At 37.0% G+C, this 24,047-nt stretch overlaps 1 protein-coding gene across 5 annotated transcripts; it reads left to right on the top strand.

Moving 5' to 3' along the window:
- Window positions 1-502: 502 nt before the first annotated feature.
- Window positions 503-22,475, top strand: GYG1 (glycogenin 1). 5 transcript variants are annotated; one of them, XM_034439272.3, is made up of 9 exons: window positions 535-790; window positions 7,818-7,953; window positions 9,961-10,135; window positions 10,910-11,072; window positions 12,604-12,708; window positions 16,089-16,215; window positions 19,566-19,785; window positions 21,385-21,435; window positions 21,651-22,475. In XM_034439272.3, exons 1-9 carry the CDS (start codon window positions 784-786, stop codon window positions 21,834-21,836), a joined length of 1,170 nt encoding a protein of 389 aa, XP_034295163.1. In that variant the 5' UTR covers window positions 535-783; the 3' UTR covers window positions 21,837-22,475. The 5 variants fall into 5 exon arrangements, with proteins under 5 accessions (XP_087728759.1, XP_087728758.1, XP_034295163.1 ...); XM_087872632.1 differs by lacking the exon at window positions 12,604-12,708 and having other exon boundaries at window positions 531-790; XM_034439273.3 differs by lacking the exon at window positions 21,385-21,435.
- Window positions 22,476-24,047: the final 1,572 nt, after the last annotated feature.

Genomic DNA, 24,047 nt, shown 5'->3' with positions numbered 1-24,047 from the left:
GTAAAATCTCCATTCCCTCCCCACTCCAGGGGAAGGTTACTGCAAAATCCCCATTTCCTCCCAATCAGCTGGGACTTGGGAGGCAGAGAATAGATGGGGGCAGGGCCAGTCAGAATTTTTGCTATCGGTTTTCCAAACTACTTAAAATTTACACTACCGGTTTTCCAGAACTGGTCAGAACCTGCTGAAACCCACCTCTGGACCTGTCTTGCTTTCACTGTTTTTCAGAGCAGCTACTCTACTGTGCCGCCTATTAAGATTCTTGGTCATTCAGGGAGGGAAACTGGTTTTTTTTCAACTGGACTTTCTTTGTTTTTTTTTTCCTTGAAGACGTTTCGCTTCTCATGCAAGAAGCTTCTTCAGCTCAGCCTACGCAGCTACAATGCTCTTTATAGCGGGTACCATTCAACCGGGCAAGTTCCTGGAGCGCATCCCTTCTCCAGGGATTTCGGATCTTTCCCTGCCAGCCTAAAATGACCTTAGGAGGCAGCCTTCGCTTTCCCTTTCCGTTTCAGCTAGCAAGCAAGCCACCGTCTCTTCTTCCACCGAAGGCTCTCGCTAGACCGCGGCCTTCCGAAGTTACACCGCAGGCAACAGGCCCCCTCGTCTACCCCCCCTCCCCAACCCCGGAGGCATATCCTTTTCGGCTCCTTCTGGAGACTCCGCCCCTTCCCCTGGGCTCCGCCTGCCCTATATAAAGAGGTGGAGCTCCGGAAAGGGAGCGAGTGTCGGAGGGAAGGGGGTGCTGGAGAGTTGGGTTGCAGAACTGAGAGCGGCACCACCATGGCAGGTAAGGCGGAATGACGCTTTCTGTTTTCCCCCTCCGGAAGGAGGCTGGCGGCGCGTCCTTTTCGCGACGGCTTCGTCGTCAGTTGCGGAGAGCGAGCGGTCCTACATCCGCCCGAGTTTCCACTCCGGGGTTTGGTTTTCTCCGCCCAGTCGCCGCGGATCCGGCGTTACCTTCTAATCTAGCCACAAGTGACTGACAAGCCGGAGCAGCTGCGGCACTTCCTCGTTCCCGGCGGCTGCTGGTCCGGCGAAGGAAAGGAAAAGAAAGCGGCGCTCGCTTGGGCCAGGCGGCTGGCGGGAGCGCTCGTCCTCGGGAGACCTCGGGCTGCCCTGTTTTACGCATGGCGGCTCCTATTTTTAGGCTGGCGCGTGAGCCCTGTCCGTCCCCCGTCCCCCCCCCCCACCACCACAAGGGAGTAGCGTGCAAGGAGTGCAAGTCAGCGTACGCTGCCTCCCTTTTGAGGATCTTCGGAGCAAGGTCTGGGCACGTGCGGGTGACGGGCACCGGTGCCCAAATGGGAAAAGAAAAACTCTTGTAATTTGTGCATTGCTGCGCGCATCATGCGCGTATCTTCTCCTCTTAAAGCGGCAGCCTTGTTTGTACCGCTGGGGCGAATCCGTAGGGCACAGATAGACCCGTTCTGTGAGCTTGGTCGATGATGGGTCAGCTTTTCTCTCTCTTATCTTTGGGCTGATTAGATAGATAGATAGATAGATAGATAGATAGATAGATAGATAGATAGATGATAGATAGATGATAGATAGATTGATTGATTGATTGATTGATGATAGGTAGATAGATAGGTAGATAGATAGATAGATAAGATAGATAGATTGATTGATTGATGATAGATGATAGATAGATAGATAGATAGATAGATAGATAGATAGATAGATACCTAATTGGGTAGAAGAGACACCATGTAACCGAGATTAGATGTTTGAAACGTATCAATCTGCTCTATGATAGACTTTTCCAGTTAGCGGTTCGTGTGTTCTTATCTGGGCTGCAGATACTGCAACCACTGTTTGTAGCCTCATAGCCTAGTGGTCCTGGGGACCAATGGTGTGACGCTCCACCACGCCGATGTGGCCAGAGGTTAATTATAAAGCAAAAGGAAGTGTTGCAAGCAGAGCTGTGGGCTATCAATCGGCTGCATAAACTTTGTCAAGAAATAAGTTTGGTGGCTATCCACCTGCTCCCCAAAGATGGCAATGGTAAGTAGAAGTAATAAGGAACAGTCTGTCAATTCCATGGGGAAGTAACCGGAATATTAATTTTTAAATTTGATACTTTTAACAGTTTAACACAATCACTATCTCAATCTAGTACAATACCAATTTGAGGAAGCCTGGAGCCTGAACGTGTTTTCAAAATGTGAAGAATGGCTGTGGTCAAAACATGTTGGGAACCTCACCACAGAACCGTGGAGAATTATTAATAATAACACATTTAAGCCTGTGGCTTGTTCGCTTTCAAGTTGGTGCACAAGTGGGTTGCTGAGGAGCCCAAAGAACTGAATGGGAAGTAGGAATCTACTGTTTTAAATTAACTATTCAGTCAGAAGAACTTTCTTCCAACCCACAATGCCAGCTACGCAGGTTATGTAGATGATAACATATTCCCAAAGATTTGAGGAATAGTTACTGTGGGTACTGGGGTTTCTTTCCACCAAATGTGAGCCTTTCTTGTGATTGTTCTGTAAAAGCTTAGCCTTTACTGGCTCTGCTATCTTGGAAAACAATTGAAAATCTTGGATAGGTATGCCTGTAATATCTCACATTAATGTGCTAAATGTTTATATGTACCTTTGTTCTGCCACAGGTAGCTCTACCTTGAGATTTTAGCCTATTGACCAATGCAAGCTGTTAAGATTTTTACCTATCTAATCACTATCATAAAGCATTCACTAAGCGAAGGCCTGGGCATTTTTTTTTTACTTTATTCGCATGAATAAGGGCTTGCCTTCTGCATTCATCCATTCTTAATATCAACCCTAACTTCCCCTGGCCATAAACCAATTCAACTCTGGAATGCTTCTATGCATAAATTATAAGACTTGGTTTCAGGCATGTGTGCTGCCTTGTGCTGAGTCAGGATATAGTCTAGATGATCTTGTACTGTATGCTTTGGGAAGCAGACTTTGTAAAAAAAAAAAAAATGCAATGGTCTTTTCATTATTGGTGCCCAATCCATTTAACTCCAGGTGACAGGGATTAAATATTTTTGAAGCACTTCTTCATTTTCTAAATTGAAGCATAATTGTAAGGGTGCTTTATTAAAAAAAAAATTACCTTGAGCTTCTGATGATTTAATGGACATGTCCATGTAGTTTTCCTACTACAGTAAACTTGACATTGCTTTGTCACATGTTGTGTTTTGGTACCCTGGTTCAACCTAGAGGCATAAAATTACCCAGTGGTCTTCCATCCAAATACTAATCAAGTCTGACCCTGCTTTCCAGACAAGGTCAGCCAAGTTCTTCCACCTGCTGAAAAAAGGGTGTCTTGAGACATTGTGCATGGCTATTGTACAATATAGCCTAACCTCTCTGGAGGTTAGTGTGATGGAAGGTGCAACTAGAAAAGGAATTGGGGAGGGGAGAGGGATCTCAGCAGGAGCACTGCAGTTTCCCATGGAGGAGATAGGACATTCCAATGAGAAGCCCAAAATAAGAGTCTGAGCAGTCCAGGAGGTTTGGGGAGGAAAAAATTAAAAGCCACACTCTAGAATCTCTTAGGATATATCTATTATGTTAGACGATTGTAGCTTTAGCCTGGTGTGATGTTGTCTATTAGATGTGAGCAAATAAAGTATTGGACTAGCTTGGATTTCACTGTGTCATCTTCGGGCTTGGGCCTGACGGTAAAAGGCACAAGTGACTGTAATGGTCAATGTTAAGATAGCCTTGAGTTTCAACTAAATTATGTTTTCTCTTGATTTTTCCAAAATCTGTGTAGAATTATAGCAATAAATGGAAATTGAACTTAAAACCTGTTATTGTGGTGTTACAATAAAGTGATGTAAGTAATCAACACTTTTGAGTAATATTCTTAAGTTTATATTGATAAGTTTGCCTTAACCCACATCTTCTCAAAGAAGAAACTGATTTTATGAATGACCTTTGGGATAAAAAAATCCCTTAGGAATAAAGCAGCTTTAGAAACATTAAGTTGGAAAAATATTTTGGATTATGTGTACAGTAATTATGTACACAATAATCCTCAATATTAAATGGTCTGATAGTTTAGTATATATATATATTCAGAAATATAAGAGCTTGCTAGATGCTGGATTACATCAGATTTTCTCACTATTTCCTGTTGTGAATTTGTGTATGCTGATAAATCCATAGAAGCAATTGAACACTTAATTTATGCCAGCAAATTTCATAAAATGTGCATTTTGTTAAATTATCTTCAAAAACATATTAGTGATCTGAGCTGTATTGCATTGTTGTATTAGTTTGTTCTTTCAACATAATCATATATAATCCATAATCCATACTCAACCTGTAGAGTAATACTGATTTAGATAAAACATGATATTAGTACAATCATCTTTATATCTTATGTTTATAAAATTGTCATTGATATTAATAAAAATCAATATTTACTATATAGTAACGTCGTTAGATTGTTTCTGCTTTTGCTTTTGTTCTTGTTTTTATATTGGTCCTTGACCAAAATAAAAGATTGATTGATTCTACAAAATCATTTTATAAACATTTACACAATTGCATGAAGTTTTTGAGTAACATTGACCTTGAATAATTAAAAAAAAAAACCATTGAATACTAAACATTACCAATTTGGAATTAATATTCAGTTTACCTTTCTTTAGTAAGGAGCAAATAACATGTATTTATTTGAGTTTTATCTCACCTTTATTCATTTATAAATAACACAAGGCAGCAAACATATCTAATATTTCTTCCTCGTATTTTCCCCACAACAATATATTAAGGTAAGTTGCGTTGAGAGAGAGTGATTGGCCCAAAGTTACACAGCCAGCTTTCATGCCTAAGGTAAGAGTAGAACTCAGAGCTTCCTGGTTTCTAGGCCAACACCTTAATCATTGTACCAGACTGGCTGTTCATTCCTTCCTAAATGATAATTACAGGCTACAAGTGCCAGTTTATCACACTTTAACTTTCAACAGTTAGAAAGAACATTAGCTAGACTCTAATTTAAACACAAATTCTAGCTAGGTTTTCAGATTGAAGGAGAAGACTTTTGCATGCAACTAATGATAACACTGAATCAGCTGGTTTGAGCCTCATCTATATTCCAGTTGCTAGCTACTGATAGAGCAGAAATATCTCCAGGTTAGGCTGCCTACGATAGCTCTAAATAATAATTTCCAGATGTAATATGACTTGCTTACCAGGTAGATGCAGGAGTGAAATCTGGTTCTGACAGATTCTGGAGAACCGGTAGTGGAAATTTTGAGTAGTTCAGAGAACTGGTAGCGGTAGCAGAAATTTTGAATAGTTCGGAGAACTGGCAAATACCACCTCTGGCTGGCCCAGAGTAGGTTGGAATGGAGATTTTGCAATATTCTTCCCCTAGAGTGGGCTGGGAATGGAGATTTTGCAGTATCCTTCCACTGCCATGCCTACCAAGCCATGCCCACCAAGCCATGCCCACAGAACTGGTAGTAAAAAAAATTGGATTTCACCACTGGGTAGATAGCTAAGTAAAATAGCTAAGCTATTTTAGATTCTTTGTCTCAAACAGATTAGCTGATACAATAAGGATATATTACTGAGACATGTAAAAAGTCTTTTTTCCCTTACCACCGTTGCATCATCTTCAAATATTTTCTTTTCAGCCAACAGAGCAATTGATTATGGAAGCTTACAATGGAAAAAAAAATATGTACACTCCAAACCCATTCCTGGGCATGCAACCACTACAATTGGACAGGCGTAGTAGTTGTATAAATATATTTAAGTAATGATTTTATGCATAAGGAATTAAAATACACTGTTGAGTTTATCAGCCTGCTTGTGATAGACATCTCAGGACACAGATGATCAAAGAACCCGTTTTGATATTCCGTTGCAAAATTGGATACGTATAAACATGTCATTGCCTAAGGAGGGCATAAGGTAAACTAGGCTGGTCTGCTCTAACCTGCCTGAAAAATGTTTAGATAATGTATTTCATGGAGAGAAATTAATGAATTTGTAGAAACTTTATTTTAGAACTACATGGGTGGGAAGTTCTGAGCCATTTCTACTACAACCCACTAAGTTGAATCCCATGCAAAAGTAGCAAACAATGCATTTAATTAGAAATCCATTTGGTATGTATAATTTAAACTTGTGACAGCCAGTGTATCTTGCAAAATTTGAATTGCTAAACACATTTCCTAATAATTTAACTGACACAGAAGTTTCCTATTTCCAGATGATATGAAGTTTGATAGTTTCATCTCCACAAAAGTATAACCCTGCAACAACAACAACAAAAAGGGACATGGTATCCAATAACGTATGGACAGCATGTCCCTTTGAATGTTTTCTGTTCAGGATTATATATTTTATTGTTTACTCCTACATTAATCTATTGCCACAGGTAGGACAGGAAAGAAAATTAAATGTTAGGATTAAATTACTACCAGTGGATGGTATTTGGTCCTATCCTGCAGGAAGAACTTTTCAACATGCATGTTCTAGCATTATTGGTTGGGTAATTGTAGATATCAATTGCATCACGATATGCATGAGTATTTTATTTTTTTAATTATATATTTAATTAACATATTTTATATAAACCAAGGACTTTGGCCGGTTTACAAAATTAAAAATTCATAATACAGTACAGTACCCATCCCACTCCACTTCGTATGGCAGCAATCAAGCCAGCCACTTGATTGGCTCTCCACCAACCAGGGGTCCCCAGGTCCGCTGACAGAACCATGTCTTCAAGGCCTTTCAGAAAAGTATCACGGGGGCTTATTATCTTTGAGGTAATAACATTCTATAAAGAAGACTGTTTTTCGTGGTCACACTAGTTGTACTTCTCTAATAGATGGGACCTACAAAAATTAATATCAATTAAACATTGCAGATGAATGAATGTTTATTAACTGAGTTTTAATTGGGCCAAATTTATATATCTTTTAATTGTTTTTTAATATTTGTACTGCATGTTTTTTAATTCTGGCTGTACACCGCCCTGAGTCCTCAGGGAGAAGGGCGGTATAGAAATTCAAAAACATAAAAAAAAAACATAATATTTTATTTGATCTAGTAATTATCAGCTCCAGATGTATTGCCAAAGCCAAAAGAGAGTGGCAAAATGTCAGGTTACCTTCATCTTCTCTGATCTAGTATGTTCCTAAACTGATCAGCCAAAAGCTTCTTGGAAGCCCGTAGAAAGGCAATATTTTATTTTATGATCTCAAAAAATGTTTTATTTATTTGTAATATTTATATAGCCACCCATCTTGCAGTCATTTGATTGCTGTTTGGATATATAGATACTGAAGTCCTCGACTTATGACTGACAAGCATTCGAAGATGGTCTCAGAAAAAGTAACTTACAACTTGTACACAGATTTAGGACTATAGCACCACCCCTGCAATCATGTGATCACAATTCAGGCACTTGGCAACTAGTTCATGTTTACGACTGGTTGCAGCATGTGATCGCAAATTGCAACCTTTTTTGTCAGTGGGGGGGCTGGATTCACTTAATGGCTGCATTATTTGCTTAACAGCCACGTGATTCACTTAATATCCAAAGTGATTTATTTTACTGTAAAAATTGTCATAAAATTGTCTGATTCAACTTAGGACAGCAACCCCTTATGGAAATTCCAGTCCCAGTTGTGATTGTAAGTCAAGGACTACTTGTATAAGTACAATAATTCTTTTTAGCCTAAAAGTTTAAATTCTGTCTTTCTGGAACTACTGCCAGAATAAAACAGAGTGATAGGTGATGGGTGCCTAAGAATACACTATGGGCAATGACTGGTCTTTTCCATATTAATGAAATGTGTGTCTCTTTTCCTTAAGACCAGTCTTTTGTGACACTAGCCACAAATGATTCCTATGTAAAAGGAGCACTCGTCCTTGGATCATCGCTACGGAATTACAGAACAACAAGGAAGTTGACAGTATTGATCACTCCCCATGTATCTGATGCAATGAGGTGAGTTGCCTGATGCACTGTGGCCATCCAGCCCCAGTGAAAATGTGCATCCGAAGGTCAAGTGGGAGCTTAGTTAAAAATAGATGCAGCTGGGTGAATTTTCCCTTCAGAGCATAGCTAGACCATCTTTTGTTAAGATAAATCAGATGTAGAAATAATGTGAATAGTTATTTCATAGCGGAAGTAATATTTTCTTTTTCACTTAACTGGAACAAGCAGTGTCTTATAGTTCCCATTGAAATTTTATTTGTAAAGTAATAAACCCGAACCTGCCCAGAACTATTATTTCTTTCTAACCATCCTTAAGTAGAGAATTGATGGGTATATTTACAGCTTTTTTTCTTTTGGCTCTTAATTTCTACATTCATTGGAAATTGCCATTGAAGGCCATTTGCCTTTAGGGTTGTCTAGAGACTGGAGTAAAGAGAAAGGGGTATTGTGCTGGAGGAAGAGAAGACAAGTTGATTCTATGCAAACAATCCATATGCTGACATTGGGGTTGCCCTTTAACTGAATGTAGTTGAAAGATTTTTGCTTCATAAGAATGGATGTTGAAAATAATGCAGGACCAAGATTTTAGCAACTGGGGATGTTTATAAAGATGAGACATCATACTGCTTACTCTTAGTGTAAACAGGAAAGACAAGTCTATTTATGGACAACTAAGGTAGTGTTCATGTGTTAGCAGATTTAATTAGTTATAGTTATATAGTTATAGTTATTTCCTAATTTAAGGCTAATTTAATTTGTAGCCTGAATTCTAAATGTCTTGCTAAGGATATGAGAAACTTCACTACATCTTCAAGCTTACTCAAATATTTACATAGTGAGATTTGTGGCTTCCTGTGCTAAATCTTTAGCAATTGTATCAAATGTTATGCAAGATGGAGGGCAGGGTGTTTAAGTTTGTTTAAAGTTTTACATAAATGGAACTTTACGAAGAACTTACTCTTCACTCCCAGTCTAAATAAATATCTTTGGTAGAAATACCTTCAGTTCCAGGAGAATCTTTAAAGGCAAAAATTATGCCAGAATTTTAATAATTAAGCATCTTCAGCATACGTTTCATGGGCGGTTGGACAAAAGTCATCTATTAGCTAGAAAGGAAACAGTTATCTGTAGGGAAGTGACAGTAAGTCTTCTAGATTCTTCTTGCACAACCATGAATCCTAGAATCTAGGGTAAAACTGGTAGAGAGGAAGTATTGCCTGTTGCCCAGGACTGTTGCTTTTGTATTGAATAACAGAGAAGAGAGCGGTAGTATAAAAAAGATCTCTGTACATCATACTATTACACTGTTAGAGCTTTTTAGACCCCTACATTTTAAGAGGTGATTTAATAATTCAATATTTTAGATTTAAAACTTCAAAAAAGCTATTATTCTTGTTTCAGTGAAAACTCAGCTAACTAGAAATTTCAAAATAAGATAAATTTTGTTGGTAGAATTTAGAGCCACCACTACTGTTTCCTGTTCCTGCTCCTGCTCTGTGGTTGCATCTCTATTGTTTTTCTATTTTTGCAAATGCTAAATCATTATCAATGAGAATAACAATGATTGGTTATTGTTAATAATTTTGAGAATTTTCAAACCTTATCAGTTTTTTCTAGGTATGTTCTGCAACCTTAGTATATTCTTGGCTACTGCCCAAAAATCATTTCATAAATGCTAAAAGCTTCATAATTCTTTAGTTTAAAATAGCCAGTTGACTTATCAAGAGTGTAGGTCTTTTTGACCCATCTGTTTGTGTAGCTCTGAGAGCCTGTCAGTACTACTAATCCACCACCTTTCAAGTGCATTATCTCAAGTCTGCATTCCTGTACACTTTAAGTTTGAAATATACAGTTGCTGTCAGGAGAGTCTATTTTAAGGAAATTCCTATAGGCTCTTGCAGAAATATGATATAGGAGTCTGCTTTCTCACAGGTTCTAGGGATAGTGTAGACAGTTAATGGATGAGCGTGAGTGGCATTGAGTATTGATGTAAACCATGACCATTCCTTTCAATAGGACAGTCTTAGAAAAGGTCTTTGATGAAGTGAAGCTGGTGGATGTTTTGGACAGTGGTGATTCAGCCCATCTTGCACTATTGAAAAGGCCTGAACTTGGTGTTACTTTGACAAAACTCCACTGCTGGGAACTAACACAGTATTCAAAGTGTGTGTTTATGGATGCAGATACAATGGTATGTCTTTCTTGCTGCTGATAATCCCTTTTAGTTGTGTTTGTTTTTAGTTCATGTTAAGAAATAGTAATTTATATGGCACATAGTGAGTCAATGAAATGCTTTTGATTTGCACCACTTCAGACATATGTAGTATTAATATAAAGAATATTTATTCCATTCTCATGAACCAAAGTATTTTAAAGAATAACCTATACCTTATATAAAACGTACAATTCCTCATACCTTACAAAATTGACTACATATTTCCATCATATGTGTACCATAGTATTATGTGTTCCTTTTATATATATATTTTACTACTACTATCCATTTACTCTATGTCATACACTAAATAAATAGAGATATGTAAGAAACTGGATACTTTGCTACAGCAAATTACGGCTTCATCCAGTGCATTAAAAGCATCTATTTTTCTATGCATCTAATTGCCCTGTCGATAAATAGGTAGTCATTTAAGGAAAAAGTCAGACTGCACCAGAATTCTGGGGTAGTGCTAGATATAGAAATATAGCCATTATCTAGAATGCCTAGTCCTAGTCTTATCTTTGTCATATAGACAGGATTCTTCCGAACAACTTTAAAATGGGGAAGGAAAATGCAGCATGGATTTTGAATTGAAATGCATTCAATTAATTTTGCTTCCAGAAAAAAAAAACTTATCAACATTAGTAGATCTAAATAATGTCATAACAATGTATCTCAGAGGAAATTACCATTCCTTTTGCTGGTGAATGATTCACTTGTACCTGCGAACCATTTCTTCCCTATTAGGTCTTGTCAAACATCGATGAACTTTTTGAAAGAGAAGAACTTTCTGCAGCCCCAGATCCAGGTTGGCCTGACTGTTTCAATTCAGGAGTTTTTGTCTATAGGCCTTCCATTGAAACATTCAATCAGCTGTTACAACTTGCCACAGAGAAAGGCAGCTTTGATGGTGCGTATCTCATTTTATCTGGATGATGGGGAAATCTTTTATTTAAAGGCTGGGTTTCTGTTAAATCAGATTATTCAGAACAAACCTGCAACAAATGTGTAATGCTTGTAGAACGGAGTACTTCTGAAGCTTTCAGTAGATGGGGTTTTATTTCAATGGACCTGAATGTATGAAACATTAATAAGATTTCCTAAAAGTGGAGTAAAAAGGAAGTGGGTAATCTGTCAATAAATCAGCTGTGTGTATATGATTACAATAAGAACTGCAAATAGATTGTCTTTCAACAGACCTAATGGCATATAGAATAGGGCAGTGTGTTCTGCTTCTTCTAGAAAAATAACAGACCAGTGTTATTTTTCAAGCCACAATAACATGGTTAGATAAATGCATAATGAACCACAACATCCATTTGGCAACAATATCAATGCACACTGCTATTGATCTTTCTTAAAGGAAGACTTAATGAGAACATTCCTAGCATCAAGAGTTTGAAGAGGCCATTTAACTCATTAAGACTGGTTCCCGCATCCATGTAGAAACCCCTTTGCTTCTAGCTACTGCTTGAATACAATCCTGCAAAGGGGACCTTTCAGCTGCAGTGGATTTTAAAAAGACAATTCTCTCCCCCTCCCCCCCTTGAATTCCAAAGAAGATTGGCCTGACTCACTAGAAAAGACTCACTTATGCAACAATACTTTACTTGGTCCTTTGCAGCTACCGCTGCCGAAAAGAAGGGCATGGCCAGCTAGAATCTAGAAGAAAATAATTGCAGATAGAAAGTGAGAATGTACTGTAACATTTCGGCCTGTTTCTCTATTTGTTTCAATAATCCTCTGCCTGAAGGAGAATGATTTTCTCCTTGGGCTTTTTGGGCTTTTCATCTCTACAATTAGGCCACAATCTTTTACATTCAGAAAGCAAGGGCCTAACTTGAAAAAAGCTACAGTAGTATTGTTTCTATTATGACTCCCATCACTGCTGACCATGTTGTTTGGAGCTGTAGTATGTACAGATTGCAGGAAGTCAATTTGTACAATATTGGCTCAAGGGACACTTAGCTTGATTTTCTTTGCAGAGAATTAGGAAACTGTTTTTCTGTTGTAAGCTACCTGCAGGCACCTGTTGGCAAGAATAGTGGCAAATGAATTTAATAAATAAATGCTATTTTTCTGAATAAGAAGTCATAAACATAGTAAAAATTATAATAAGATTTATAATAAAATATAAGTTAAAATTGAATAACGTCCAGTTTGGTCTGGTGATTAAGGCACCAGGCTAGAAACCAAGACTCTGAGTTCTGGTCCTGTTTTAGGCATGAAGGCCAGCTGAGTTACTTTGGGCCAATCATTCACTCTCAGCCCAACCACCCCCACAGGGTGGTCTTGGGAGGAAAATAGGAGTGGGACGGAGTATTAGATATGTTAGCCACCCTGAATTATTTATAACTATAATAAAAGCAGGTTTTAAAAATCTAGAAACAGACCTTTTTCAGTGCAAAGACAGGCTGATGTAGTTCCCTTCTTTAAAAAAGGAAAAAATAATGGATCCAGGAAACTACAGACCTATCAGCCTGACATCAATACCTGGGAAGATTCTGAAAAAGATAATCAAGCAACAAATCTGCGAACACCTAGAGGTTTGTCAAAAACAGATCATGCCAGACAAATCTTATTGCATTTTTGACAATGTAACAAAATAAGTGGACCAGTGAAATGCTGTGGATATAATTTACTTAGACTTTGGAAGCACTTGATAAAGTAGACCACAATCCATTGCTTGATAAGATAGAAAAATGTGGGTTAGACAGCATTACCATAGATGAATTAGTAATTGGCTGACCAACTGCATTCAACATTTAATCCTTAATTGAACTGTACCTACATGGAGACAAGAATATAGTGGGGTAACCCAAGGCTGTATCTTATGCCCTTCAATATCTCCATCAATTATTTTGATGAGCAGATAGAAAGGAAACTCGTCAAATTTGCAGATGACACTAAGCTGCCAGGAATAGCCAATATTTCAGAAGATACAGAAGGCTCTGAACAGTCTTGAACAATGAAATTCAATGGTTAAAAAAAGTAAGGTTCCACATGCAGGCAAGAAAAAACCAAATGCACAGATATAGAATAGGTGATTCCTGGCTCAATAATAACTGCAAGCAGGATCTTTGTGTCCTAGTGGACAATCATTTAAATATGAGCCAGCAGTGTGCTGCAGCTGCCCAAAAAGGCACAGAGTCCTAGGGTTAGAATCATTGAGGATTAGAATCAAGATCACATGATTCACTTTATAATGCCTTAGTAAGACCACACTTGGAATATTGCATCGTTTTGATCACGATATAAAAAAGATGTTGAGACTCTAGAAAGAATGCAGAGAACAACAAAGATGATTAGGGAACTGGAGGCTAAAAAATATGAAAAACAGTTGTAGCAATTGGGTATGTCTGATCAGGTGAAAAGGACTAGCAATTTTCAAATATTTGAGGAGCTGCCACAAAAGCACCTAAAGGCAGAAAAAAAGCAATAATCAAAAGGAGACCTAAACTAGGACTAAGCAGAAATTTCCTGACAGCACAATTAATCAGTGGAACTGGTTATCTCCAGACGTTGTGGATACTGGAGTTTATTAAGAAGAGATTGGACAACCATTTGTCTGAAATAGTGAAGTAGGCTTTCCTACTTGAGCAAAGGGTTGGGCTAGAAGACTTCCAAGTCCTTTCCAACTCTGTTATTTTAGATTCTGACTCTATGTGTTTTTCTGTATTTTGGAAATGATCCATAAATGGTCCATGAGACAAAGGTTTGTTATCTCTGTAGAACAGGATCTTTATTTATTACTTGCTTGGCTATAATTGCTCCTAATGTGAAATTCCCTTCTGGGGGAATGTTTGTGCTGAAAATTATGTGGAAGATGCTTTTTAGAGGAACTATATTGAATTGTAAAAGGAGATGAAAACATTGCATAGATGTATAATGAATGGACATATTTTTGGTATTATTCACACTTGTACTGGTGTGTTCCCTCTGCTAAAATATGCGTGAAAATTAGGTTACATTACTGCAGATAGTTTATCACTGGAAAATTCTTCCCTTCCCTTCCCCCATATGAGTATCCACATTCTAAAGCTTCATTCATGTGAACTAAACCTACTGCTTTCTAACTTTAGGAGTTGCTTGTGTTAGTTGGTAGAAACTAACTTCCAAATTTCCAAAGAAGCTGTCTTCTTTGTTGCTTTGTTGCCTAAATTTTGTTGCTTTTCAGTAGATTTATTTGTACCTCTTTTAACATGGAGTGCAAAATGGAAAACAAAGTCTATGAAATAACAAGAGTTATTTAGGACTGTATTTTTGAGCTGCTTTTTTGTTATTTAAAAGTCCTAAATTACTCTTGGTTTTTTTCATGTGACTTAATTAATGAGTATTGGCACTAGTTAAACTGGCAAAGATACTAGATGGCTTACATTAACAATTAAGATTGCATGGCTCCTGTCTCAAGCAAAACACAAATAGAAGTCTTGTGTTCCCTCTGATTATATTATCTTAATATTACCTTCCTTGGCTATTCCCTAAGTTTATTTTGACATTTATCCCAGAGTGCAAGTATATTGAATTTCACTTAAAAATATTACCAAGAGGTATGTTTTGGCAATAACCATGGTATACAGAGAACAAATTTCAGACAACTCTTTCTTCTGTCAGAAATTGAAACAGAGATGCCATTTCCTTAGAAATGTGTTAAGTGTTTGGGTCTTTTCTATTATATGTTCAATATGCCCTGAATCTTAAATTAGTATAGCAACTAGAATTGCCAAGCTTGAAATTACAAAGAGTTTCAGATGCACTCAGACCCAATGTTGTAATGTGTTCCAGCTGTATGCTTAGGACTGTGGAAAGAATATTCCTAATCTTACTCTGACTTGTAAAATGAATAAGATAACTCTATTTTAAAGGTAGAAATTATATAAATCAAATGTACCAGATTTCATATGTGAATCATATTTGATCTTGACTCTCTGGTAGATCCAACCAAAACTTACCGTGGTCTACTAAGTTTTGATGTATCTGTATCAATAGCAGTCTTTAATCCTTATTGAATAAATAACTTTGCAAAGTATTTAAGTGAAAAGTCCCTACTCTTAATTTTTGTAGATCAATCCAAGAAGCTAGGCTGCTTCTAAAATGTTGTTGTCACTCTATTGTTCACTATTCTGTTTGCTAAACTGAGATAAGCAACATAAGCGGTTCCTTGTCCTGAATGATTGTCTGTCGCCTTACAAAATAATTTGAAAGAATGTAGATTGATATATGCAATCCCATCTGGGCTCCCTGAAGCTAGTGTTCTGGATAAGATGCCAAGAGCTTGGAAGCCTTAAATATTAATTCATGATGAGTCATTGATGCTTGCAGAAGAAGTCAGTGCATGGATGATCACGTCCTTCATTGAGAAAAACAACTGATAAATAGCAGTGGTCAATAAAGACAAAAATCACTCCCCTGAAAGGTTCAGTTTTAATCATTTACATCACTATTGGGCATATTCATAGCTTCTAATGGTTCCATTTTTAGAACTAAGCAGGTTTTTAAAAGTAATATCTTTTATTTGAGAAAACAGGTATACACATTGTAAAGCAATTTTAAAACTGATTTCCATCAGCAAAAACTTTATTTGGCATGAATACAGATTCATACTTCTGAAATAATTAGATGATCCATCTTCACTTCAATTAATGAATTATGAATGTTTGGAAAGCTGTCTTGTTCATTACCAAACAGAATTTTAAATTGTATTAATAAACTTGTTAAATTTTGTTCCACAAAACTACCAAACTAATACTGCAGATGAGACATACACATTTCTGATTTTCTGGATTCATTTTATGTATAGTATGTCAAGAATATTTGAAACTGATTTTTAAAGACATTTTAAAACATTGCTTTTTCTTTGACTCACCCTTCTCTCTCTCCCCCCCCCCTCTCTCTCTCGCCCTCCCTCCCTCTTTCCCTTCCTCAGGTGGGGACCAGGGTCTGTTGAACACTTTCTTCAGCAGTTGGGCAACTACAGATATTAGCAAGCATCTCCCATTTATTTATAACTTAAGCAGCATTTCTATTTATTCCTACCTCCCAGCATTTAAAGCGTAAGTAGATGATTATGCACACAGACAGAGTAGGCTGAACTATTAAATATGCATGATTTGATATTCATTGTGTCACTACTGCTTCCAGACTCAAATAGTGTGACGAATTATGCTACTTGCTCTTGATGGCAAGGCAAGGACCACCACAGCTAAAATGAGAATAAAACAATTGACATGTTTATGTCCTATAATAGGTAATACACATCTGTATCCAACCTTAGTTTTTTTTCTTCTTCAGAATGAATAATCTGAATTAGATGATTAGAATCACTCTAATGTTATCACTCCTTTCTTTGATCTCAGCAGAATAAGGCAGCAAAATTTAAAAGAACTATTCACTACAGTTCTTTGAGTGGTTATCTATGAATGGTGTTTCCAACAGTTGTAACTTTCTGTAATGCTGTGAAAAGATAAAGGATTGAGTCTGTGGTTGTCTAGCACAACTCCAGTAAACCAGAGTCCCAGAAGAAGAGTGCTTGTACAGTAAGTGTAGATCAGAAGAAAACATGCCTGTTTAGCCAATAAGTTGGCTAATAAATTTTTTTGCTGCCCAGAGTCACTTGTCTGAGAAGGGCGGCTATAGAAATTAAATAAATACATAAATTACAAAGCTCAATCTGTCTATTATGAAAGGCTGAAAGGTGAGACCACACCCGTTAAAAGGTCATTGGAAGACAAGAAATAACTTTATCTAAGCAAAACTATCTTATATTGTAAAAGACAAAAGTATGATGTTCATGTAAAGAATGAACCTATGTTTTCTACAGCTCTAAAAGCTGGGAGAATGTAGGCAAGATGTCTTCAACAAATACAAGATCAAGACTGACTTTAGAACATTGACCTCAGCAAATGTTTATGTAACAGAAGAAAATGAAGAAGGCATGCCAGGCTGAAATAAAAAAATGGAATTGTCTCACAGTAGCATCCTGGAAGAAAGAGTCGTTCTGTAGATGAGATAGTGACACTTAATCTATCTGTTATGTGAGCAGCCAAAGACACAATTAAAAGACAGTGTTAGAAGAGAATATTGTAGCGGAAAGGTTGCTTCACTCTTTATATTTTTGTGAGTTGTTCGAAAAGTACCAACTGAGATTGTGAAAGATTACTGCTAAGGATCTGCCCTAAAAAGGTGCTAAGGATCTGCCCTAAAAAGACAAAGAATAAAACTGACTGAAAGCAATAATACCTTTCAAAAGTACAAAGGACATAAAGACCTGCAAGTGGTACTTCAGAGTGCTGAAAAAGATTTAGTGAATTTCAGGTATCCTGATGTATAAGATGTCCTGGAAGAGTAGATCTTTAGGGAGGCTTGCGTAGAATTCTCCACCTTGAAGAGGTGGTGGTGAAGACTGGACAGTACTAATGGAAGCCCAGCATGGATCTGGTAAAATTGGCCATTACGGAGAAGAACTCAGTGCACCTGAACTACGAAAGCATAATTTATTTTAAAAAATGAAAAAAACTCAGTTCCTGAGGTACCTTAGAGGGTTATATAGTTATAGATATATAATTTTATAAGGTTAGGAAACCCACAATGTATGTCTATTTAAGGAGAGAAGTTTGCTTATGTTATTCATTTCACTTATGAAAAGGGATCCTTAAGACTAAAGGTCAAATGCTTTATCAGTCCTATTTTTGTCCCATGTTCTAGCTGAAACTTTTAAAAAATACTTTAATCTTTGGATTTCAATGGCACAATCTCACGGTGGTCTTGGTGCCACAAAATTGAGATTATGGCAATGCCTTACTTTTTTCCCTGGTATAACCTACCTTGGTAGTATGTTCATTTCTGAAGTACTCAGGTTACTGAGTTACATCTCAGGGAAAGCCAAATCTCTTTAAATTCTGCCACTTGGAAGATCCAGAAGCAAGTGTGCAGTTGTAGGAACAAGTCCCTAGGCAACGTTGAATGATGACGAATTTAATAGAGCAGCTGATATAAGCAGTGTTTTCATTGATTAAGGTTTAACTAACTGTGTCTTATGATCCGAGTGTCATGAGATGCTGTTAGGTTAAAATTAGTGCCCTTATTTTGGGATCTTCATGCAAACTGGAATGAATACATTGTACTCAGTGGCTGGTGGAAAGAGTGTCTGGCTTAGTGAATGGAATTGTGATGTAATTGTGATTGCAAGCAGCTCCTCTTACAACATGAAGTATACTACAAAGAATCCTACATTCAGGTCGCGCTACATGAAGATCTCCAGTTCCATTCTTGTAGTTCTTGCGGCATTCTGGCTGTAATTGTTGAAATGTTATAGCAGGAGTTTCTTCCTCTTTGAAGTAGGGAACAAAGTACAAATAAAATATAAGCTCATAAATAGGTACATCATAGTTTTAAAAAATGAAAATCTGACCAGATTCCTTCTCAGTCCTACCCAAATTTTAAGCCTGGCCATGCCTGATACTAGCATGCCATTAGAGCAGGGTAATCAACTCTGCCAAATGCAACAGCTCCTGGAATGAGCTTAAATTTTGTTATGGTCACATTGAATGCTTTTTAAATATGGAAAATGTATTTAACAGAAATAGGTATGAACTCAAAATTTAAAACAAAATATTTTCATACCAAAGAGATTAAAATAGTTTATTTAGGGGGACGTTTTACTCAGGAAAAAAAGATGGAGAAAAGCAAAATAAACAATGCTTAGAATAATTATTAATTTTATTAAATAACACACCAAATCAACTTGTTTTTCACATATAATATTTAAGACATCCTGTAGAACTGGTTTCCTTTCATGTTCAATTTCAAACACTCCTTGTTCTATTATGCTGTCTATCAAATTAATAAAGGAATTCAGGATTATGCACTTAGATACTTTATTAAGACTTGTTGATATGCTAGTATTTCCAAATTTTCTATAATACAAATAAATGAGGAAAAGGCAATGTCTAAAGTCTGGTAGATAGTTGGTAGGCATTTGGTTGTAAAAAAAAGATATATATATCAGTAGTAATTCAAAATATCAAGCTACTGATACCCAGGGTGGAATTTCTGATCACTTCTCAGGGATGAACTTCAGTGATCTTCAGTTTGTAGCTTCTTGCTGTTCACTGACAAGAAACAAATTGAATTAATTATGCAAATTGATGTAACCATATGGCACTGATTTTGATTATTTCACTTCAGTCTTGTGCATCACTAGATCTGGCTATGGTAAAGCCAATAAAGATGTTTTTCTGACACATAAGAATTCAGATCCATACAAAATATTGAACTTAATTGTATTTAACTTTAAACAGTTATTAAGCAATTATTCTTTCAAGCTATATATAATGGATATCCACTCCTATGTTAAGGTGCTATGATTTTACCCACACATAAAGGTGACCTCTTCTTTTGACAGGTTTGGGATGAATGCTAAAGTTGTGCACTTTCTAGGGAGAGTGAAACCATGGAATTATACGTATGACTCCAAAGCAAAAAGTGTCAAAGAAGATGCTCAAGATCCCACAATGATTCATCCAGAGTTCCTCAATATGTGGTGGGACACTTTTGTCACAAATATCTTACCATTATTACAGCAGCATGGTGTAATCAAAGATACAGCTACTGGTGTAAAGGCGGTATGTCTCATAAATGGATATTCTCTACTTTAATGTGGGATGTAGAAAAGATTTCTTTTTTGGCTTGGAATTGAGTTGGTTTGAAGCTAGCATGTTTGCTACAAAAACAGCTTGCAACTGCATTAACTAGTGAGCTGACTAGTCATAAGTATTGCAACATTTTGTCTGCTCCTCATAAATGCAGCACATTGATCTGCTTCTTATTAGAAGACCAAATAATAGTTGAAGTTCTAGACTGTTGTTATGGGGTAGCCAAAACAAACATGGACAGGCCTGCATTTATGGCTTTACTAACCAGATTGTTAAAATAGGTATTTGGAGAATAGGAACATGAGAAGTATTTATCCTACAACAGAAAGTATGAGCAGGAATGGAGGTTATAGATTCCAGAAGTCAATGTTCAAGGGAAAAGAAATCTCATAAATTTACAACCCCTTATCTCCCGAATCTCTCCACTTTAGTCAAATCATGCTTCCCTATCATCCTAATTATAGTTGGCAATGACTTCTTTGAAATGCTGCCAACATGCCCCTAAAATCTACTATTTTTTCCAAAGCTCATAGGAAATGTTACCAAGCAAAAAAATAATGCAGACAGAAAAATATTTTTCCCATCCTGATCATCTATATAAGATTGTATCTTCCAAAACATATGTAGCATATGCCACATTTCAGTGCTAGAATATGAAGAAAAGAATGCCAAATGAATTTTTAAGGCACTTCAGGACAGGAAGTATATACATTAAAATAGAGGCAAATGTTTTGTGCAAGTTCAGGCACATCAAAACTAGTGGTATTCTGCACTCCCCACTACCATCTTTCCTATCATTCTATCTACCCCAGATAGAATGTTTGTATACTTACTTTCACCCAACAGAACTTTGAAGAAGTCTATAAGGAATCTGAAAGTGTTTGATATTAATGCCGGTTCTTTACAATGGATTTGCATACTTTGTAAATCTATGTAGCTGATTTCAAGAATTTCCTTGAAGCATTCATGATTCCTCTCCATTTCTTCAGAGATTAGGCATATCCTAGAGCACTGTTAAAATTCCAGCAGGCACCATTTAAAACTCTTGCATTTTAAAAGTAACTTTAAATGACACAGTTCTATTAATTCTCATTAAATGTTGATTCAGATTGGAATATGTACCTAGGACTCTCAAGATTTCATATCCTACAGTATGCTTGGCATCTAGTTATTTGTCTTAAGAGAAAATTTCTAGTAAATTGCAGTCAGTAAACAGACCATGGAGAGATGCCTGCAGGGGCACATCTGCTCTCTATTATGAACTGCTGTCTCTGATAAATTGAGGGTGAATGGAAGGGTGGTATTGTGCCAACTGTCTTAAAATTTGTGTTACAACACTCTACAAAAGTTGTGGGTTTTTTACTGATGTTTTTACATATCTTGCCAGTTAAAATAACTTGGTTCTGCCTTCTTATGCATTCAGAGTAGACATGTGACATTGATTACTTGGGCTTGATATACAGAAAACACAATAGTTATATTCTTAGCCCTGTGACTAAACATACTGATCTATTCTTGAGCTATGCTTTCTATTGTCTGTATTTCAACTTTCTAATGAACTATTTGCAGCTGTCGGGCTTGGTCTATACACTGGCTTTCTCTTGTGGCTTCTGCAGAGAGGTATGAAGAACTTAAACATAACTACCTGTCTGCTATTTCGTTGACTCAGATACTTTTTATTTATGTATTCATAGCTCTTTAAATTGCATAAATGGTGCTTGCTGCTTTGCATGGGATCTTATTGGTTTTCTTGCCTTCTGCTTGGTTACTTTATGCTTGTACCTTTTTGTAGTGTGTAATTGTGCTTCTCCCACTTATCTTTCATTGCTTTTTAGGAAGAGGTAACAGAGGCAGTGTCCCACCTGTCACTTTCAGCAGCAGCAATGCCACATTCGCCACCATCACCACCAGCTATGTCCTCAGAAGAACGTAAAGAAAAATGGGAGCAAGGTCAGGCTGACTACATGGGAGCAGACAGCTTTGACAACATCAAGAAAAAACTTGACACCTACCTCCAGTAAAAGCACTTGTATTTGCTCCCCCAAATATCAGCAATACAAGGACTTGTTTCAGAGCTGTAGCAACTAGAAAAGTCAGCTAGGGTCAGTTAAGTTTTCCAGAAGCATTGCCACTGCTCAACTGAAGGCTTTTGGTAATACTGCAGGTAAGAACTGAGCAAAAGCTGTTTTAAGTATGAATTTTTGTGCCAATCATGTGTCCAAGTCAGATATTTTTCTTTTGCTCAAAAACTCATGAATATGCCTGCAAAGACCTGAGAACAGGACACTGCACTGGCCTGAAACATACTACTTAGACCTAAAAGACTGTGCATTACCTCTCCTTCTTTTCACACATGCACACCAATATTGTTCTGCTTGCTACAATAAAATGGCTAGAGATTCAGGCAGCTATAATGGAAGAGCCTTACAATACTAGCATACGTATATGCAACTTGGTAACTGTAAAGTTACCTTTCTGCCAGTTCCAGCCATTTCTGACCAGATTTCTATGCACAAAACTACAGCATGGCAAATGCTTTTGTTCAGTTCTCTGTATGACTGAGACAAGTAAATCTGAACTGTAATGACACTCAAAGTACAAAATAAAAATATTGTTGAAAATTGTCAACCCATCAAGTGGCAATAAAATCTGTGACCCTCTGAAGTCTCTTACTTAGCATTTGTAATCTGTGTAATCAATACTTTTCAAATCAATGTCACTGAGGATTTTCTTAAAGTTGATCTGCAAGTCTGCTTTCCTTTGAAATGTGTGTATTCTATTTAAAAGAAGCTTTGTTAAAGGCCATAAGAATGTGTACATTAATTGAAAGATCACCTGGGTGACACTTTAGAGATGGGAAGGAAATAAAGAGAAGGTAATGGTGTCATAAGCTGGTGTCAGAAGTTCTGATTCTATAGGCTGGACATTTCTACATTTAAGCATATCCACATTAACTTTAAAGCACCATAACCACCTTTAGTAAATTATTATCCTCAGTAATTAGAATACTTGACAGAAGATTAAACAATACTTTTGAATGGCTAATACTTCTGTCCACAATGTGCTGACAATGTTTTAATAGGAAATATTGATATTATTCCATTAATTGTACATGCAAAATGCACTAAACCTCTAGATGTGAGACTCGTACTTCCTATCCTCTTATAAGCTGGACAAAAACAAAGGCAAGTTACTAAATTAGGTGAAATTTGGTAATTTTCATTACAGTAATAATATAACCAATTACCAAATTATCTTCTATTTTTCAAATTCCAATAGCCAAAATATCCTTCCTCTAAGAGTTAGGCAGCATAAATTCTGGGGATTTTCTGAAGTTTTTGAAAGGGAGGAGCATTTGAAAAAATAAAAGTACAACTCAATGAAAGCCGAGTATGGTTAGTCCTAATCAAAGACAGACTAAAGATGGAATTTTGTTTTATTTTAGAAAATATATATTGCCGCCTGCTCACACATGGTGACTCAAGGAGGCTTACATGGATATAAAAACCATAGAAAAAAACAAGAAAAATAAATTAGTAAAATAACACCCGACAACACACATTCATACAAACTTAATGGGCTCCATCTAGGTTCTAGGTTCCCCAGGTCCACTGACAGAACCATGTCTTCAGCGTTTTCCAAGAGTGTTAGAGTGGGAAACAGTCTAATGTGTGGGGGAATGATGTTCTAGAGCAGGGTTTCCCAAACTTGGCTATTTTAAGATGTATGGACTTCAACTCCCAGAATTCCTCAACCAGGCATACTGGTTGGGGAATTCTGGGAGTTGAAGTCCATGCATCTTAAAATAGCCAAGTTTGGGAAACACTGTTGGAGAGAGGGAGCAATCACAGAGAAGGCCCTTCTAGGTCCCACCAAATGTATCTCTCTAGCAGATGACACCTACAACATTCCTTGCTCTAGTGAGTTGGGTAATGTGTCCGGCAAGAGACGGACCTCAAATATCACTTTTACTAATGTTTACTATTTTTGAAAAATATCACTTTTAATAATGTTTACTATTTTGGAAAAAATAAGTATCCAGCACAGATGTTAAGGTTAAAGGAATATAGTGTATTACTATTGTTTTTTTTAAGAGACAGAAACATTGATGTAGTCTTGTATGTATGATGAAGTATATGAAAATGGGCGGTCCAGGGATAATGAGTTAAATGAGATGGTGCCCATTCAGTCAAGTCACTGCAATTGATGTCCATAGACAGCCCTTCTCTCCT

Source organism: Pantherophis guttatus, chromosome 6 (genome assembly GCF_059756535.1).
Source record: "Pantherophis guttatus breed Tessera chromosome 6, ASM5975653v1, whole genome shotgun sequence".
Taxonomy (NCBI): Eukaryota; Metazoa; Chordata; class Lepidosauria; order Squamata; family Colubridae; genus Pantherophis; species Pantherophis guttatus.
Note: the sequence above shows the minus strand (reverse complement) of the source record. Positions and strands in the feature narration are given on the sequence as shown.